Raw genomic sequence first — 21,070 nt, 5'->3', positions numbered from 1 at the left:
ACAGGTGTGGAGGCCAAGTGGCAGGTCTCACATGCTGGGGTCGAGGTTCAGCAAGTTACCAGCACGTGTCCCTTCCTATAAACAGGGTCCCTGAAAATGTGCAGATGGTCCAACTGGAAGGGGACCAGGTCAAAGTGCAGGGCTCCCGTGCGTGGTGACAGTGCCTGGTGAAAACCCTCGGTTGCTGGGTTGCCCCTGTATTTCTGCAGGTGCAACTAAGTAAGATGCCCTGGGGCTGTTGGACAGCCTGGTCACAGCCCCCAGGCCACACCCAGTGATCACACCAGCACTGGTGAGGAGGCCGCCCAGGGACAGAATCCACGCGGTCAACCTCAGAGAGAGAGAGCAGTGGACCGGGGAGAGCCCACATTTGTCCACATGGTCAGGTCCCTGGAGTCCAGCTGCCACTGCCCCAAACCCAGAAACAGCCTCGGCCACTCACGCAGGTGCAGCACATGAACACGATGAGGAAGGACTCCAGGACGCCGGCCACGCCCACAATCCACGTCAGGCGCAGGAAGAGGATCACGCCGAGGATGTTCTGCAGGCAGGGCAGGTAGACGCCGATGAAGGTGCCCATGCCTGGGTTCTGAGAGAGAGAACAGTGGTTCTGGGGAGGCCAACCTCAGCACCTTCCCCAAGGACCCCTCCTCTGGGAGCCCTGGCTACACCCTCAGGCCCAGACAGAGGTCCCAGGAACACAAGAAAAGGAACCGGTGAGGGCGGAAAGCTTCAGCTGCCTGGACATGGGAAGATGGCTGAGGGGAACCACACCCCAGAATGAATGGAAGCTCCAGGAGATTCTAGAGCAGGACCCTGGCTGCCTGGGAGCAGGGTGGTCTTCTGAGAGAGACCAGAGCCACATCATCGCCAGGGAGCTGAGCGGGGAGCAGCTGGCTGGCCTCCCTCCTCTGTGAGCGGAATGACAGGACGGTGGGAAAGTTTGGGAAAAGATGGGAGCAAGAGGCTCCAGGCTCTGTGCATCACGACCACAGCTCCGGGTTCCAGACCCTCAGGAGACCACAATATGAGGAGAAGTGAGGGCCATGGAGGATGAGACGGTCCTGCTCCCTAAAACCACAGAAGGTGCAAGGACACCAACTTCAGGCAGATATCAGCAATGACTCAACCCACATGGAGGAAGAGATCGGGGCACCATCAAACCAGCTCAGAGAAGTGGCCACCTGGGCACCCTCCTTCCCCCACACCCACAACCGCAGATACAGAAACAGGGCAAGGACACAGGTAGCTGCGGGATGGACGGTGCTGGGAGGCGCCTGGCAGAAATGTCTGCTCTGATCCTGGAAAGACTATGGGATGAGCAGACTGGCCCAGAGAACAGGGTGGCAACATGGCCAGGAGCCTGCAGGCCAGCCCTACACCCACCACAGAGGACAGATAAGGCCCTCCTGGTCTGTGACCTGGGATGACAGCCAGTGTGACCACACAGTCAGGCAGCACACTTGTGATTTCGGGACATCTGGGTGCAAAGACAAGCTGCTGTTTCATGGAGAAAATATCCTGCATTAAAAAGAAAACCAGCACACACCTGAGCAGCTTTCCTGTGAGTGATAAGGCTGGTGGAAAACAAGGACACAGCCTAGCTCTTGTGGCAGCTCAGAGAGGGGCTGCCGCCCAGGGACACAGCCCAGCCCCAGGGAGGTGGCTGGAGGGCAAACGCCCGAAGAGAAGGGGCTGAACCCCCATTCAAGGAAGCAGATGGGCTCCTCGGGTGAAAATGGAGCTGCCGACAGACAGGAACACCTGCCACTAAGTGCAGGCAGCCCACAGAGCTCCCAGATGCTAAGGCCCTGGGGAGAATGAGCTGAGAGCAGCCGGGGAGTGGGAGCCAGGGTCTGAAAGCCCGTCCTGACTCCTTGAACGTCTGGCCTGAGCTCCAGCTCCTGGCCAGCGCACCCCTCCCAAGCCGCCCACCCACGGGATAACTGTGCTTTTTGTGTAAATAAAAGGATTTATGTGTCTTACACACAGGGTGGGCGTATCTCAATTGTATAAAAATGAGAATGGAAATGCAGTGACAACCACCCTGGACAAACTGCCAGCTTCTATTTTATAATCTCAGTGAACATATGAAGAGATCGATAAACCACCACAGGAGGCTAAGCAAACCCTGCAGCCAGAGCAGCTGGACTCCAGGCCTCATGTGGGCCCCGCCCGCCCGGAGCCAGTTCTGTGCCCAGCGGCTGACATGGTCCTGAGTCACCCTGGAAGGGCACAGCGGCCTTCAGTTCTCTCATAAAAGGCAGCTTTAAAGGATCGCCCAACTGGCTCCGAGGCCCTGGAGAGGAAGCCTTGGGGGAACACACACCCATCTCTGGGAACAAGCTCCTATGTCAGGTTGGTCAAAGGGACAATAAGGGGCAGCCCCCACCTCCCTTCCCAGGGGACCTACCTACACTCAGTCCTAAGCAGGGCGACTAGATTCATCCCAACTGAAACCTGCCCACCTGGCTACACAGTCCTGCTGAGGGTCACGGGGTGGCCGTCCCTCCCGTGACTGAAACCAAATCCTGTTCTAGATCCCAACCTGGCAGTGGGTGCAAACCACGGACTTGTTCAGATTCACCAGGCTGAACATGAGATCACATCTCAACAAAACCTTAACAAGGGGTCTGGCTGCATTTCTGTCTGTGCCAGGAGGACATCTGCGACCCAAGGCTGCGCCACGCGGCCTAAAAGGAGCTGCAGCGCAGGCGGAGGCCCAGGTGGTGCCCAGCTGAGGCTGAGGGTCGGTTACAGCAACATTCAGACCCAGGTCTCTGCGGAGAGTGTGTTTCCCCGAGCAGACGGACGGCTCCCTGAAACACCAGCTCCAGCAGACAGAGGGACAGACGTGTGCCGTGTACTCGGACAGCTGGGCTCCTGCAGTGGAGCCACAGGCAGTGCCCAGGGCATTCATGGGAAGCTATAACCTTCCACATAGCATCACCTGGGGTCGGTGTTCCCTGTCCCTTGCCTTGGGGGAGGGGAGTGCTCCATGAACAGCCAAGGTGGCCACAGGCTCCCAAGGAGCCAGGAAAATCATGGCAGGAGGACCAGGAAAGGTGCATCCAAACACACCTCTGCTGCTGAGGCCACTGCCCTCTGCCGAGGAAGATCAGCAGGGCTGGACACACAGGCCACGCCTCATGTCCCATGTCCCCCGTCTACTCCTGGCATCCTGAACAAGCAGCTCTTCTGGAACACAAGGAGCCAATGCCCTGAGTGTCAGGAAACTCGAGTTAATCCTGCTGGGTTTACAGTCCGAGGGCGGAGAGAAGAGGCCTTGGCTTGGGGCCCAAGGGGACCAAGGTCAGGCCAGACACAGGCACAGAGAGGCACTTGGAGGGGGAGTGAGCGAGGCCGTGTGGACACTGGCTCCCGGCACCTCCGCCCCAGCACTGGCCCAATGGGCAGGTGGACACCCGGTGGGGAAGAGATGGGCAGAAAGGCAGCCGCCGAGCCCCCTCCCACTCTGTCCCAGCTCAACACTGTGGGGTCACCCAGCCGGCAGAACACTGCAGAAAGTGCCAGACAGCCTTCTGTCCTGCTCGACAGGCCACTGCCCCATTCACAAGCCCCTCCCTTCAGGACTCAGCATCCTTCCCTGGTGTTCTCAGAGCCAATAGGGGTTGGGGGGGGAGAATCACCCTTTAAAATAGAGAAAAGCCAATTTCCACCCTTGTGCAAGCCACCTGCAGGAAAAGTGAACAGAAGGGAACTATTGCCGAGACTTGGGAAACGCCCTTTCTGTCAGTTTGAAGGCAGGAAGAGAGATGGCCCATCAAGACCGCTGGAAGCTGCGGCCTACACTGTGGGGACGCCTCTGGTGGTTACATATTTCTGATTTTTAGTTTGAATCTTTGATTTTAAAGTAACACATACTTATTGCAAGAGAATTTAAAACGTAAGGGAAGTGAGAAGAAACGAATAATCACTCGTCATTCTCCCACAGAAAGACCCTCAACTGTGGCTTCATCTGCACCCATATACTAGTGAACATCGTCCTAAGCAGTGAGAACTGCGTTTGGCTGTTCTGTCCTGGAACCACGCACAACCCACCAGCCCCCAAGGGGTGTCTGCGTGGTTCCCAAGTGGATCTTACACATTCTCCTCAAGAACCTCTTTCTGCACGAGTCCTCATGGCGGCAGCTCTGCTTATTTTTTAGGACAGGTTCCTAGAAATATTCCCTAAGAAATAAAATTCCTAGGAAAACAGTAAGAGACCAACTGTCCCATCACTGGAAAACCAAGGGGAGGAGAGGAGGCCCCGAGGGGTCCTGGGAGGTCGGGGGGCACAGGAGCTGGTACCTTGACCTCGCGCCTCCGGCTGTCCTCGGCCTCCTCGTGCTCCACCACGCCCTGGCTCAGGTTGGTGTAGTTGGCCAGCTTGTTGAGGAGCGAGGACACCATGGGGTTACTGTCCATTTCCTCCTGTTTGGAACCAAGATATGAGATAAGTCACCCAGATCCCAACATCAAACACTCCGAAACCGACCAGGTCAACCCCAGCAGGGATCCTGCCATGTGGACACTCCAGGGAGCCTATTTCCAGGGCCATCTGGAGCCCAGCTCCGCCCCGGTCTGAAGCCCACAAATCTAAAATGCGCCAGCCAGCCCCGGTCACAACAGGTCTGAAGTCAGGGGTCAGGGGCCAGAGGTCAGGCTCCAGGACACGTTGAACAGGGCACCCACCAGCAAGGGAGATCAGGGTTTCCGAGGTGGCCCAGGATTCAGCCTCTCTAAGGCCCTCACAGGGAGGTGTTGGCCAAGGGGGCACATGGTGTAAGGGCTGTGGGACAGGCCACCAGCTCCCCCCAACACGGTGTCCAGTCAGGCGGCCCAGCTCCTCAGTCCACTCTTAGACAGGAGGTCACGAGACCAAGACCGCTTTACTTATCCAAGTTACAGCTACTGTACTGACCCCTGCTTTTTGCAGGAGAAAGTATAACTTACCTCAAAAAGTGCCATGTTCTTTCCTTCAAAGAAACTCTCTCGCTCCATGTCGCCATTGGGGCTGCTCTCTCTCGACTGTCCATCTCCTGCGGGGAAACAGCTCGGGTCAGTTCCAGGAGCTGGTAGGAGGTGGAGGGAACAGGGAACCAGGGGAGCGGCAGGCCGGGGCTGGGGGGCGGGGTTCCAGAGACAGATGGGAACCCACAGCTGAGCCGAGCCAAGCACAGGGCACTGTGGGAAGAGTGGGCGCTGATGAGGTCACGGGGCTCTGCGAGCCACGTGTGGCCAGTCTTCCTTCTCTGGGAACACAGACGTGCAGGTGACCTGCCAACACCACACTCTGCCGGAGACCCCCACCCAGCGAGGCCTACGAGGGTCCCAGCCCCCTGCTCTGGCTGCTGAGAAGTGAGGCGCCAGGACGGGACAGTGACTGCGGCACCAGGATGCTGCCAGGCCAGGCATCCTGTATCGCCCTCAGCGCGGGTCCTCCGGGGCCCAGGGCAGGATCGGGCTGCCGTCCACCATGGAGGTGCAACGGGCCAGAGCCCGGGTGACCCTCAAACAATACAACCAACGAACCATGGAGCCACTCAGCAACCAGGGAAAGTCCTTGGCAAATGGAGGGGAGCGATGGTCCCATCCCTGCCAACCCGAAACCCAGGCAGGAAAGGCAGTGCAGGTGAATCAGGCCCCTGTGTTCCCCCCCACACCCCAACACACACACACACACACACACACACACACACGCACACACACACACACACACACACACACACACACAAGACCCCTCTACCCGGAGGCACGTTCTCAGCCACTGCCCCCAGATATTCAGTGAAACCTGAGCTGGATGCCTTGGGGGCTCAGGCTCGGCTACAGGACCCCATACAGAATGGCTCCCCCATCACCCAGACAATAGCCTGACCTTGAGGGGGCAGTCCATGTACCCAGCAGGAGGTGTACCTCCGGGGCTTTAGGCCCCAGGCACTGGGCCAGGATGCCTCTGTCCAGTCTGCAGAGAGGACAGAGCAGTCAGCAAGCTGGGCACACAGGCTGGCGGGAAGGCGTCCTGGTGCAAGATAAGCCCAGAGAGTCTGACACAGAGTGCCTCCGCACAGAGGCAGCCTCTCTGCCCTGAAGCCAAAAACACTGCTTGTTGCTTCAGAAAAAACGAGAACGGGGTCAGGACACAGAAAACCTCACCTACAGTGAGGGGCAAGCAGGGTGAATCATGACAGCGAGGAAGCCAAGGTCATGGCCACACTGCCTGGGCCCCACCTGCAGGCGCAGTGCCACCCTGGACCTCTTACTCCCCACAAAGGCTGGAACCCCCCACCGAGGGCCTAGACGCAGCAGAGCTCCCAGGCCCACGGCCAGCCAGGGAGGGACGGCAACCGCCTCTCACCTACTTCCCTAGGACAACAGGCGGCTTGAGAACCCAACACACAAAGCCTGTCCACCTCAGAGGAAAGAGGCCAGAGAAAGCGATGCCAGTCTGGCCTCACTCCACTGTGCACCCCGGCAAGAGGACCAATGCAAGAGGACGGGCGGTGGGAGGCAGACCTGGCCTGGGGTGCCGCTGCCAGGAAGGGAGGGGACCCACAGCAGGCACAGGCTTCTGGCCGGCACCACTTCTACGCCCCTCCCTACAATGAACCGGACGCTTTCAGACCAAACATACAGCTCTTTCTATAAGGATAAATCTGCTCAACAACCCAATGGCCCATTAGGGGGAGTTTAGTTTTAAATATGGCTCACTACGTAATAAAACCGCGCTTATTTTTAAAAATATGGGGCTGCCTGTGTGATGAATGCCCATGTATCTGAAGAGCGGGTAACGCACACAAGTCTGTGGCCTCTGAAAGGGCAGCTCAGGGTGAAGTGGGGCTCACGGCGGGGCTGGGACTGCGGACAATAACCTCTTTGTGTTGTTGTGACCTTTTAAAGGTCCCTATTGGGGAGGGGGTGCTCAGCCTTCTGATCAGAAACGTCAAGTCCCAATCCATCCCTTTTGGGTCCCACAGACCCTGTGCTTCACCCGAACTCCTGGGGACAAATATCTAAAATATAACACCTGACCACGGGCCTGTAAGTTCCTGTAACGGGAAAACGCTCGCTTAGACAAGGGCCACGAGGAGACAGCTGGAGAGTTGTTTTGACAGCACTCAAATCCTCACGGGTCACCTGCAGTCCCCCAGCTGTTCAGGGCAGATCCTGCCCTGGGTGTCACGGAACCGCAACAGAGGACACGGCCCACAGGTGGCCATCTCGGACCCCTGCCTCCATGGCTAGTCTGCCAGGACAGCCTGACCCAGGCCCCAGCTCACGGCCACCAGAGAGTCGTCACCAGCACATCTTCTGGGAATACCGATTTTACTTTTCTAGTGATAAGGATCAATGGCTGACACAGAGCACAGGTCCTGACGGTGTTTCTGGAGTGAACACTAGATGCAAAGGGCTGTCTAGACCAGCCTCTGTCTAAAGCAGTGGTGGGGAACGCCTGGATTGCAAGGCCCGCGCAATCATGTGATTTGCCCCTGCCAAGGCATTGGGGATGAGGTAATTAAATGACCAAATATAGCAGCTAAAAGGTCCTAAATAGACACTTTTTGAAAGAGGACATACAGAAGGCCAAGAAACATATGAAAACATGCTCAAAGTCACTAATCATTCGAGAGATGCAAATCAAAATAACAATTAGGTACCATCTCACCCCTGTCAGAATGGCTATCATCAACAAATCAACAAACAAGTGCTGGTGAGGATGCGGAGAAAAAGGAACCCTCGTGCACTGCTGGTGGGAATACATATGGCGTTTCCTCAAAAAATTAAAAATGGAACTTCCATTTGACCCAGTGATCCCACTCCTAGGAATATATCCCAAGAAACCAGAAACACCAATCAGAAAGGATATATGCACCCCTATGTTCATAGCAGCACAATTCACTATAGCTAAGATTTGGAAACAGCCTAAGGTCCCATCAGCAGATGAGTAGATTAAAAAACTGTGGTACACTACACAGTGGAATACTACGCTGCGATAAAAAAGAAGGGATTCTTACGATTTGAAACAGCATGGATGGAACTGGAAAGCATTATGCTAAGCAAAATAAGCCAGTCGGAGAAAGATAAATATCACATGATCTCACTCATTTGTGGATTATAATGAACAACATAAACTAATGAACAAAAACAGAACCAGTCATAGAAGCATCAAACAGACTGTCCAACCTGTGAGGGAAGGTGGGGGGGTGAGAGATCAACCAAAGGACTTGTATGCATGCATATGAGCATAACCAATGGACAAAGATGGGAGGGGGGGGGGGCGCCAAAGCTGGTTTGGCTCAGCGGATAGAGCGTTGGCCTGCGGACTGAAAGGTCCCAGGTTCGATTCCGGTCAAGGGCATGTACCTGGGTTGCAGGCACTTCCCCAGTGGGGGATGTGCAGGAGGCAGCTGATTGATGTTTCTCTCTCATTGATGTTTCTAACTCTCTATCTCTCTCCCTTCCTCTCTGTAAAAAAAAAAAAAAAAAAATGGGGGGGCGGGGAACGACATGGTGGGGGGTGGGGGCAGTCGGGGAGAGGTCAATGGGGGAAAAGGGAGACTTATGTACTACTTTAAACAATAAAGAATTTAAGTTAAACAAAAACAAAAAACAAATATAGCAGGCTAATTTTTAAGTTGGTAATTTTGTATGGCCTGTGAATGATGTTATAAATAATATCCAAATGGCCCTTGGCAGAAAAAAGGTTCCTTACCCCTGGTCTAGAGGATACTTGGGCCAGGCCCTGACATGGTTGCCCAGCACCCAAGGTGCCCGGGGAGAGAGGGAAGAAGGGAGGGAGAGGGGTAGGAGGGGAGGGAGGGAGTCGATGCACCCGGTTTTAGGTTCTCCCTCTGACGAGCCAGCCTGGCCCCACAACCTTGGACAACGTATGCAAGTCAGGCTCCTGGGTTCTGTGTTCTTGTCCCTGGGGAAAGGCGGCCGACATGGAAAGGGCCTTGCGGCACAGCTCAGGCTGGCAGCTCCCGGAGTGTCCCCGGGCACCCAAGAGGTCCACGCTCAGCTCACTGCCAGACACAGCCCCACGCTGTGTTCTGGGAAAGCACAGGCTGGTAGTCGTGGCTCTTGGGACTTGTTGGCAAGTAAACGCTGTCTATCTGGCCCCCCTGCCAGCCGCACAGAAGCTCCAAGTACTTAACCTGAGGCCCCGATGTCTTTCCCAGGCATCTGACGCTCACAGGAGCAGGCGGCTCATAGGCCGTCAAAGAGGCGCTGAAGCACCCCACCCGTTCGCTGTGACAAGGAACACCTAAGACAAGGCATCCTGACAGAGGACTCAGAAACGAAACATAAGAAGTGTCCCCAGGGCTACCCGTGGGAGCGGAAAAGAAAGGACATCAGGCACGACGCATGCGAGGTGGGCATCTGGTGACTCGTTTACCCTGTAGATGAGCCTGACACGGAGACGGAAACCTGGTGAAGTAACCACCCTGAACAAAGACCGGGACAGGTCGGGGCAGTCCAGCGGCGGGAGGCACGTATGAGCCGCCGGGTGCACAGGCAGCCGGGGGACCAGGGGCCACTGGCCGGGGACAAGTTGCAAACCCAGGAGCTGCTTGCCCCCTTTTCAGGTTTCCAAAAAGTAAACAAAAGTAGCAGTAGGTGCTCTCAGTATTGGGGTGAATCCCTCCCATCTGGAGACTGCCCCCATGTTTATGACCAACCACATTTCCTCTTGTCATCCGAGGCATAAACCATAATGTAGTCATTACTCCTGTGAAGAACATACATTTCCCCTCATTTCTGAGAAGTGCCCACTTAGCCCTCAGGCGTGCCCAGCAGAACGGACGACCCATCAGGAGACAAGAAGCGTCTCTGCAGGGTGAACACCGAGCTGGAGTGTGACCCAAACCCTCCCGGCCAGGAGACCGGGACAGGGCCTGCGTTCAGAGGAACCTGTAAGCGTCCGCGGACACATGGCCCCCTCTCCCTGCTGCCCCCTGCCCCCCGGCACAGAGCAGCAGCCCCCCGAGTAGGAAATGTGACTACTTCTCCTCATCTCTGCTGCAGTCAAGACACCCCCCAGTAAAAATCAAATGCTTTGACGTGAGGGACTCACCTACACTCACCTACATCTCCATTCACACAGCACCCGAATGGTTCTTATGATTTCCTGGGACTATTTGTACTTCTGAATACACTCAAATTTTATTTTACATTTTTATTTTTATTTTTTTTTTTGTTTTTGTTTTTTTTTTAATATATTTTATTGATTTTTTACAGAGAGGAAGGGAGAGAGACAGAGAGCCAGAAACATCGATGAGAGAGAAACATCGATCAGCTGCCTCCTGCACATCTCCTACTGGGGATGTGCCCGCAACCCAGGCACACGCCCCCGACCGGAATCGAACCCGGGACCCCCCAGTCCGCAGGCCGACGCTCTATCCACTGAGCCAAACCAGTTTCGGCTATTTTACATTTTTAAAGGAGGGTCAGGTTACAATTAAAGTTTGAACAAAGGAAACTGGGCCCTAAAGACCCCCAGGGCCTGATCCATTCCCACACATGGAGCTCAGAGGGCAAAACAGGCCTCCAACCCTCTCCCACTCCCCAGACACAGCACTGCCAGGCCGGCCGAAGCTCTGGAGGGCAGGGTCCTCCTCTGGCCGAGTTTTGGGAAGGCCACTCACCTGGGCTCACACCCGCTTCGTAATTCTGCTCATTCATGATGGACTGAGGACAAGCCTGAGCAGAGGAAACCCTGGGATGTAGGTGCTGGAGGGGTAGGCCAGGCCCCCAGGCGTCCTCCTGGGCGAGCCCCACTGGGCACACAGCCCCCAGGCTCCAGGTGCCCTTGCTGCACGGTGGTGGCTCCTGATGGCCGGATGAAGTGGAGGGCCGTGTGAAGAGGGAGGGCCCCACAGCAGGATCAGGTGTCCTGGGCCAAGCCGGAGGAGGGCAGGCCCCATGCCTGCTGTCCCCAGGCAGGAGCGCTCTCAGCAGACGCCCTGGGCACGGGTAATCTGCTCTAATGGAGGAGCCAGTGTCCGCAGTCAGACGTTTAATCACAGTTATGGCCCAGAGGTCAGGGGATTAACCCCAAATCATCCGCCAACAACACTCCCTCTCCTTGCCCAAAGATAACCCATTTCCGACTCACCTCCACATCTGAGGGCTGAAAACGCACACCGGCCTCACCATTACAAAAACAATTTTAAAATCTGTTGCTTTTACAATCTAGATGTAACTACCTGTTGTTTATTATACAGAATAATACTGCACTAATGTGGAAGGTCACAGCTCATGCGAGCCCTCTCTCCAAAGCTGAGACACAAGGACATGTTATAGCCGTCGGTCACTCGGCATAGATAGCAGGCGGGATTCCAATTCCTTAAGGTGACATGTGGTGGTGGTGGCGGGTTTACAGATACAGAGCCCGTCCCAGAAAGACTCCCCCAAAACTACCCCGCCCCCCGCCCTCCATGGCTTGGTACTAGTTCCTCTTATCACTGAGAAAACAGACGAGTTAGATTTTAAAACAGACCCTTCAGCCAATCAAACCTGCAGCAGAACCAGTGAGCATGAGTTTCACCGAGCTCCCCTACCAGTCTGACCAGGAAACACCACCAGCCGGACTGGGTGGCACTGGGGGTTGCAGAGTGGCCCTGGGGATGACGGGATGGGTTCTCCTTGGCCGGAGCTCCCCCATGGGGTGGCTGAGCTGTGGATACATCACACGAGAAAGAACTGAGGTGCCAATGACTCTTGAAGAACAGAAGAGAATTTTCCTAATAGAGTGAAATGGGAGACTTTATGGAAACATGGTAATGGGTCCATCAAGTCATCCCTGACATGGCAGATGCGGGGAGGCACCGTGTGCTCGGTGTGGTGCCCGTGACAGTGGCCCTGGTACAGGCGGTGGATTCCGAGGAGACCGCTGTCAGGGTTCAAAACCCACCAGGACGCCAGGGAGTGTCACACGGCCACCAGCCATTAGCATCTGGTTCACATGGCCCCAACCTCTGCCACTCGGTCAGCTCTGAACTCCTATGTGCTCAGGCCAGACGTTTGATTTTCTGTGAGACAGCAGCCACTTCCTAGAATTCGTCTTTTTATAGCCTCTGACATGCATATTTAATGGTCCCGCAGCAGAGGGCAACAGCAGCCCCGCTCCCTGACTGTCCCGAGGCCACCAGCCCTCAGAGCACTCGGGGGTCCTGGGCCAAGGACACCAACACCCACCACCTAACTGAAAGCAGAAACGCTGAGCACTCAGCCCCCCAACTCCACAGCAGAGTGGCTGTCCCAAATACGGGGTGACCTGGGCAGCAAGACAGTGACAACTGGGTACAACACGGAATAACACGAAATCATAAAGCCATGTGCCACTCCTTTTTTAAAAAGTAAAAGGCTGGGGGTTGGACAGAATGACTCGTTTCTAATTAGTAAAGTGCAGAAAGAAACCTAACCAACACACCTCAGCCCATCACCCAGGTTCCCGCAGTCGCATGAGCCACGGTGATATGGGCACCCAGCATGTGACAAGATGAGAAGGTCACCCTCTGAGGGCTTCCTCCCCAAACCCACAACCCTAGTCTAGTCATGAGGGCAACATGAGTCACACCCCAACTGAGGCCATCCTCCAGCCCATGGCCTACCTCCTCAGACTGTGCGCCATGGAAAACAACAACAGTCGCAGGACCTGTTGCAGCAACAGGACACTGAGCAGCATGATGGCCGAGTGCAGGATGGGGTCTGGAGACAGAGAAGGATGTCGAGGGTGAGGTGAGATGCTGAGGGTCTGGAGTGCAGTGGGCAGTGGCATGCAGGACCGGCCCTCAGCTGTGACTACCATGGTGAGTGCAGATTGGACACCAGGGCCTGCGGGAACCCTTCCCAGGCATGTTCCACATGCCCCACAAATCAGAGCTATGCCAAACACACAGTTCACTGAGTAAATAATTCTCATCTTGGTGGGACCACAGAGAGGCACTTTAAGAATGAAGGCCAGGAAAACACAGACAGGTGCAGCTCGTGAACATCAGGGCATGAGAGGGACCGTCCTTAGGAACCACTATGTTTAAGTGATTGGGCAAGAACCCGAGAGACACCCGGAAACCACCAGGTGAAAGGTAGTGGTGGGGGGCAGGTCTCCATATATTGATTACAAAGGTGCGGGATTCAGAACTAGGGTCATCTGAGGTCATATAGGCGGTGGGAGGTTGACCCCAATACTTAGGTGTGACCCAACATCCCATAGCATTCTTGCCTCAAAGTGTTTCTCCTAAAAATAGCCCCAAGGAAATGGGCATATATAAGTTCTGTGGCATTCTACAAGGTGTGTGACCCCGATATCTTTGAGTAAATTGATGTCAGGAAAGACAGCAAGGTGGAGAACATTCTAGACCAGGGGTGGGCAAACTTTTTGACTCGAGGGCCACAATGGGTTCTTAAACTGGACTGGAGGGCCGGAACAAAAGCATGGATGGAGTGTTTGTGTGAACTAATATAAATTCAAAGTAAACATCATTACATAAAAGGGTACGGTCTTTTTTTTTTAGTTTTATTCATTTCAAACGGGCCGGATCTTGCCCACGGCTGTTCTAGACCATAAGCCAGCAAGCTTTCTCTGTAAAATCACTCACTACCACTGAAGACAATGTGTGAACACAGGACCATGTTCCAATAAAACTTTACTGACAAAAGTTAGTTTGTTGGGCCATAAGTTGCAGAGCCCAGCAGCCAGCTCTCACCACACAGCTCATGTGACTCTCTCACCAGCCAGGAGGTCCCCCAGCAGGTTCTTACTGCAGCCCGGCCTAAGGTCTCCCAGCTTTAGGACGTGGCCCCACCTTGCAGCAGGTAGAAGAGCCCACTTCCTGGAGAGGCCCTCTCCCCATGCCCCTGGCTCTCTGGCTTGAAGTCCAAGGAAGCCAGCACTTCATGGGCTACTCCTCAACATGGCATAACCGGGCCTCAGTGGCCACACACACCTGCGGGTCCCCTCAAGGCTTCAACGAAGTTCCAGGAATACATCTGCTCACAGCACCTTCAGCACCTCAGGCCAAGGACCCAGAGCTGCAGCCCACAAGAACACAGACCAGCTCACCCAGGAACAGACTGGATGGCTGGCTGGCATCTACCGGTGGAGAACCAAGGGATTGAGGAAGCAACTGCAGCGAGAAGGAGCAGGACAGGCCGGAGCACACAGCCCTGACCAGTTCCATCCTACTCCTCCCCATGATGCCACTCATCTGTATCTGCACCTTGTCATTTCACTCCAAAAACATTTCAGCACTCTGCAAGCTGACAGACGTTCTGCGAAGCCCCGCACCTACCCCAGTGCTGGCCACACCCCAAGCACGAACCCCGTCCAGCCAGCTGAGGCAGGGGCATCTCAAAGCACACAGCAGCCACCAACACCCGGTGACCCTGACGCCTAGGATACAGGACACCCACTGGCCCAGTTTTCCCATCCCCCTCCAGGCAACCTCTGGGCTTTTTCTTTTTCTGCCCTCAATCAATTTCTCCTGCATCGATTTTGATGCCCATGTTTCTGGCTCCCTGAAATACAGACTTAATCCCAACATCAGTAAGCGTCAGATGGTGACCAGGGACAACTCCCTTCCCCAGGCCACGCCCGACCTCGGTCACTCTGGGGACTGCACAGAAGCTGTGGGGCACTTGAGCTTTGTCCCTGAGAGAAGTGTATATGCCCTTGTCGTTACTGAGCAAACACAGTGAGTCCTCTGCAGGGTCAGAGAGGGCAGCCATCCGCCCAGAGAAGCAGGAGGGGCAGTGGGAGGCAGCCAAGGCTGTCCAGCTCCGGGGCAAAGAGGAGGCCGCAGACCCACCTTCTGCCTGTGTCCCGGGAGCCCGGACCCAGAGCCTGTGTCCTGCTGTGGCTTGGGAGCCCAGACCACTGTGGTGGTCTGTTGTGGACACTGGGTCAGAGCCCAAGTCTTGCCAAGGACAGAATTCCCAAGCGGGCCCCAAGTGCACTGTGCCCTTCTCCACTCTCCGGTTACAGCCTCCACCAGCCCCCCCATCTCCATGCACACTCTCCCCTCCCCGAGTGAGCCAGCACATTCCTCCCCCACGCCTTCTTCCTCCAGCTCAAACATGGGATTTCATCACAGTCTCTCCCAGAACAGCTCCCGAGGGAGGAGCAGAGTGACCTCTGAGACTCAGAGCCAGGCATGCTCCCAAGGGTCAGCTGGCTAGGCTGGACCAACATTGGCAGCCATCACCCATTCCTGCCACCACGCCTGGGCAGTCTGCCCATCACTGGACACTGAGGGCCACACAGGGGCCTGCATAGGCGCAGCGATGGGGGAACACATGGTCTGCCCATAGAGCTGAGAGGCACCTCAGCAGAGTGGAGTCTCTTCTGGTGACCTCATGGTGCATCCATCGTCCAGACCCCACAGCACCCACAGCCACTACCCCAGAGGCCAGGTCTTCTTAGAAGTGGTTCAGTGCTGGCATAAAGTGATTTTAGATTCCACAATCCTAACAGTTAGATAATGACCCCTGGCCCTTGCCCGTTGCCCTCCATGCTTTGCGCCAGGATCAATTCTGGGACCTGAAATCCAGCAGCCTGGCAATCGAGGCCAGCAGGGTGCCCATGGGCTTTCTATTCAGGCCAAGAAAACATGAAAGCTTGAGGTTGAGTTCCCACGTTTTTAACAGCAAGTTTCTGGCTGAAACAGAAACGCCTTCTACATGAAAAACAGAGGAAACATTGAGAGGACGAGGACCACCCACAATCCACCAGCCACGACCACCACTGCTCCTGAGGGGTGTTCCCTCCAGCGTGTCCTCTGGAAGGAATGAACAGCCTTCCCCTTCCCCATCGGGGCTTCCAGGGGAGTAAAAGGGTCCTCTGAGAACATACCCCAAGATAATGATACCCATGTACGGCCTCAGGTTAAAGCCCACCTGGGTGCAGGTGTGTTCCTCGCCCTCCCCCACCAACCAGGCACATCCAACGGGGCTCCTGCCATTGTCTCCTCCGGTGCCCATTGGTTGGGAGGAGGTTCCCATGGAAAACACTGAGGAGATCTGGGGAATTCTGAGGCCAAAGACCAAAGACCAAGGCCCCTGCTCCCGCCTCAACTTACTCATCACTCCATTCAGGGCCCTCAGTCCCCACTGTCTGGACATGACCCCACCTCTGGCAGGTTTTTAGATCTGACACTCACACAGTCTAGAAAGCAAAGACAGTACCAGGTGCTCAGCTACCAAGAGGCACTGATGCAGAGAAATGGCAACCAGGGGTGGCCATAAAGTCCCGGCAAAGTATTCAGACATACATATGTGTGCACACTCAAACACAGACACACATCAGAACACAGGCACATGTGAGCAGACACAGACACACATAGATACACACATGGCATATATACACACAGCACACATTCAGGCGCACACACACAGCACACACATCACACTCACATTAACCTACTTGTGCAGGCACACACTCAGTTGTGTATGCAGATGTACACACGCATGCATGTTCACACACACACACGTGCACACACTCACACACAAGCTCATAGGCATCACTGGGGACCACAGGTCTGAGAGCTTCTCAAGAGAAGAATGTGTTCCCAGACTTTTCTCTAAAGGATGCACCCCCCACGTGGAAATGACAGGCTCCTGGGGAACTCCACTCCCCACATCCCCTCAGTCATGTGGCTGCTCGCTGCTCCTGGACCGACCCCTCCCACCTCAGGGACCAGCAGCTGGCAATCTGAGGGGGGTAGGCAAGAACCCCCACCAGCCCCCTGGGGCAGCTCCCATTACCAACTCCGGCTCCTGTCTGGCTGTGGTCAAGACCCTTGGTGGGAGGAATAGGAAACCTAAGAACAACCTGGCGCTTCTCTCCTCTGATTTCGGCTCAACTTGATCCCTCCCCAGTGACCATCCTCCGAGCCTCCGAGAACCAAGGCCCAACCCACAGGCGCCATGAACAGACGGAGCCCAGAGACAAGAGGTCACAGCCACCTCTGGGGTGGGCAGACTGACTCCTAGAGAGGGAACCTGAGGCACAAGGAGAACTCAGGGATGGCCTTGAATCCCGTAGGGCCTCACGTCATCCTAAGGTGGATGTGCCCACTCGAGCAGAGGGTAACAGACACTCCCACCTCGCAGACGGCACCAGGAAACAGCCACTGTGCTGGCCAAGGGCATGGCCTGTGTGTGAACACCCAGCCGCATCACACAGCCAAATCGAAAGTGGTTCTGGCGCCCAGTGGTGAGCACAGGCCTCAGGCGCCACTGGCTCTCCTCCCAACAGCCAGAGACCCCAGGCCTGTGAGTCATGCAGGACCAGGCAAGTGGAGACTGTACTGGAGAATGACCCAGACGCAGGAAACTAAACTGCCGCCTGGAACCCAGCTCCCACCCCCATCCACACAAAACAAAAACGCACTTCCACTCCTCCCCCAACTGTTTTCTCAGAAAGAAACCGCCAGAGGAAAGAAAGAGGAAGCCAGCCAGGAACCCCAAGGAGGGACCAGGGCCTTTCTCAGGGCCCTGCCAGAGGCGGGCCCGTGGGGTCCACACAGACACCTCCACCACAGGCAAGACCTCCACGCTAATAGTTCACCGTCTTCCTGGCCAGGGACCCAGGGACCCAGCTCCATGACCCCAGCCCCGTAGCACCCACCAGCCATAGAGACCACCTTGAAGGAGCCAGCTCACCAGGGCTCCCCTGGCAGGAAGTTCAAGAACCCACATGGCGCCAGCAGTCATGGATGGGGAAGCTGGGCTGCCTCATTCCTGGCTGGTCCTGCTAAAGCTCAGGGGCTAACTGCACAGAGCAGCTCTCTGCTCTGAAAAGTGAACCCCCCTCTTCTCCACAAAAGGAAGGTATTAACACTTTGTGCCTACTCTTTTGCTGCACAGCACTGCCCAGCATCCCCCAGAAGGGGGCCCAGGCCCCCCGGGGTCAGTTCTCAGCAGGTGACCACAGCCAAGCCGCCTGGCAGGGTCTGGACGGCCCATTCACCCATCTATTCCAGGTGCCATCCATGCCACTGTTACTCAGCCCCAGCCCCACAGGGGCCCTCATGAAGGCAGGCACGCCCCAAGAGGTGGATCTTCCCTCCTGAGGCCCCTAGCTGACCTCACATGCCCAGAGCTGGCAGACATCTGCACACACACCCCAGTACAGCTGTCTCTACAAAATGACTCTACGGGACACCCCCACAAACATGCTGAAACGGAAAGCACCTGGCTGTGTGAACAGTAGTTAAAACCTAACACTGAACATCACATTTTGCCCTCCAGTCTCACATCTACAGAGCCTGACGCTTATAAAATCCATACCCACAGAGGTGATGACAGGAGACCTGGGAGGCTGGCAACACAAAGCGATCAACCAGACACCGGTCCCATCTGCTGCGCCCCTGCTGTAACAGGGCCCTCCACCCTCTTCCTTAATCACTAAACCCTCAGGACAACAGATTCTGGTCAGCATCAAGCTATCTTAAGAACAAAGCATCAGGTCTGCTGACCATGGAATTTCCGCCCAGCTAAAGATAACATCTTGCCTTCAGTTGTCTTTCAGCCCCAGGCCCAAGAAAGCAAGAAAGTGGATGACCCTGTGGAGCACACCCTCATGAAAATAGAACAGTGAATGCCCTGGCTGACACCACGACCTGACAAAATGATCAACTACTCCCCACCTCGGCCCCAGCCAATCAGTAGAGTCAAGACCCTACTCCCTTAGCCACCATGATTAATGATTTTCCCCACATAACCCACCCCCTGGAAGCGATCGAGGAGCCCTAGCTTACTTGTGACTCCAGGCTTGGCATCATTTCCTTAAAATAAACCAACTTTCTTGGCTGTAAACTCCTTTTGTACGTTATTGGGCTTTGAGGTGAGCAGACAAATGGACTCCTTCAAATGGACTCCTTCAGTCTGGTAACAGCTGTGCAGCAACAAGAAGCCATCGACAGTGGCCCTCCAGCACTGCTGCCCTGGAAGGTGTCCTGGTCCACGGCTACCTGTCCCCTGATGTAGGAGCCCAGGCCTGGGGGTCATCAGGTCAGGACCCAGGACCGTGGCCACAGGTCTATTGGTCAGAGGCCCTGACAGAGGCTCTTCACCATGGCTAGGTCCCCCAGCGGGCTGGGTCCGACCTGGACAGATACCCCTGGCCCACTCCAGCTGTCCCAACATGGTCTGTGAGCCTGAGCTGCAGCACATGACCACAAGCCAAACATCTCCCAAGGTCCCACGTGGCCTCGGCCCTGACCAGCCCTAAGACCACAAGGTACCTTACCCTTGCAGCTCCCTCTTTCCAATGGCCCCATAAGAACGTCATCCAAAATCCCAGTGGTATAGAGTAAGCCTGCCACAGACCTCTGAGGAGAAGACATTTGCTGTCAATTATCTGAAGGAAACATCCTTGAAATTCAGTTGAACCTGGGCCAACTGAGAAAGGGATAGATGGTGCCACATGGCTCCTGTCCCCTCCAGGTCCCAAGGCAGAGATGAGAAAAGGGGTTCCATTCTCCAATAGCACCTGAGACACCAACGATGCACAGGCCCCTTGAAGGCACTAGGAGCAGCAGGAAATTCCACAGGCTCACTTGACCCCACAGAGCTGCCTGGCACGGAGGTGAGTTATACACACAGCACAGTGGTACCACCACATCCAAGCTCTGCAGGAACTCATGGCCAACTCCTTCCCGGCTGGCAGCGATGAGAGCCCTGCCGAGTACACAGGCCCATTCTGCCAAGGGCCCTCAGAACCCACACACCAGGCGCTCCTCCAGCTGCCCCTCTCATCCCCCGCACCAAGGCAGTGTAGCCTCATCGGCTCTAGGCTGCCCCTTGTGGAATTCCCCTGGGCCAGTCATCACCCCTGGCTTCAGAACCTGACTCAGTCACCGGACAGTCTGACAGTTGGGCCCATAAGACAATATGGGGCTCTAGCCGGTTTGCTCAGTGGTCAGAGCATCACCCACGGACTGAAGGGTCATGGGTTTGATTCTGGTCAAGGGCACGTACTTCAGTTGCAGGCTCCATCCCGAGCCCCGGTTGGGGCAGCTGCAGGAGGCAACCAATCAATGTGTCTCTCTCTCACGTCAATATTTTTCTGTCTCCCCCTTACTTCCACTCTTTCTTAAATCAATGGGGGAAAAAAATTTTCAGGTGAGGATTAAAAAAAAAAAGACAACATGAGGACAGTCATATGTCCATGTCACCGAAGGGGACTGCAACAACAGGGAGCCTGCCTATGGAGTCAGCTGCTCCCTGCTCACAGCCACAGCCCACCTCATGAACAATGACAGGTGGGCGATGGGCTCACCTGGATGGAGCAATTCCAGTCTTCGTGACTCCTGGTTGCAGCAACCCTCTGGACAGTCACAGAGCCAGGGCATCAGAGCAGAACAGGCCCCAATGCATATAGTCTCCATGTGGACAGGCCCAGGGTTCAAGACTGAAGGCCCACCCTGCCTGGTCGCCACTCTCCCTGCCCATGCCACTGCTGTCCCCAGCCCCCAAGTCCTGAACAAATGTCCCCTTCTGAGAGGCCACCCCAACACCCGGACCCTCATGGTACTCCATTTTCCCCACTGCACCACAAGTCACATTCGAGATCCTACAGCCACCATCCCCCAGGAGGAGGGCTCACTGATGCACCAAGAACCACGATGGATCAGCCATGACGGACACTCCACAACCTTTGCAGGTCAGACAGCAGCTGCCATAACCAGTGCCCAGTGGCCCTGCAGCTGCCTGATCCTTTTGGGCTGCCTCTGGAGGCATCCCTCAAGCCAAATCCCATGCGTCCACTCCTCTGAGCAGCAGCAGCCACTGGTGTCCACAGCTCAGACGTCCACTCCAACAAAGCACTGAGACCAGGTCTGGGGAACTCTCCAGAAGAAAAGACCACAGAACTGGACCTAAGAGGTGATGGGCTCCCACACTGTTCACAGAGCATGAAAGCTCGAAACACATTTCAGACCAGGGCACAGACGTGTCCCCACTGCCTTCATGGCCCAAGATGGAGCTGGCACCCCCAGCCACGTGACTGGACTGGTCTGCTGGGGAGCTGCAGGAAAGAACAGATGCCCTCACACCATGTGAC

At 55.6% G+C, this 21,070-nt stretch overlaps 1 protein-coding gene across 6 annotated transcripts in view; it reads right to left on the bottom strand.

Annotated features, from left to right (window-relative positions):
• Positions 1 to 21,070, bottom strand: part of SLC12A7 (solute carrier family 12 member 7) — an 83,005-nt gene that overhangs the window by 24,258 nt on the left and 37,677 nt on the right. For all 6 annotated transcript variants that reach the window (XM_036308369.1, XM_036308373.1, XM_036308371.1 and 3 more), the window contains exons 2-4: positions 4,957 to 5,042; positions 4,312 to 4,434; positions 443 to 589 (exon numbers count right to left, since the gene is read on the bottom strand). In XM_036308369.1, coding sequence (XP_036164262.1) covers positions 443 to 589; positions 4,312 to 4,434; positions 4,957 to 5,042 — 356 coding nt within the window. The remainder of the gene's footprint in view (positions 1 to 442; positions 590 to 4,311; positions 4,435 to 4,956; positions 5,043 to 21,070) is intronic.

Source organism: Myotis myotis, unplaced genomic scaffold (genome assembly GCF_014108235.1).
Source record: "Myotis myotis isolate mMyoMyo1 unplaced genomic scaffold, mMyoMyo1.p scaffold_m19_p_5, whole genome shotgun sequence".
Taxonomy (NCBI): domain Eukaryota; kingdom Metazoa; phylum Chordata; class Mammalia; order Chiroptera; family Vespertilionidae; genus Myotis; species Myotis myotis.
The sequence above is the reverse complement of the archived record's forward strand: the minus strand, read 5'-3'. Positions and strand labels throughout refer to the sequence as shown.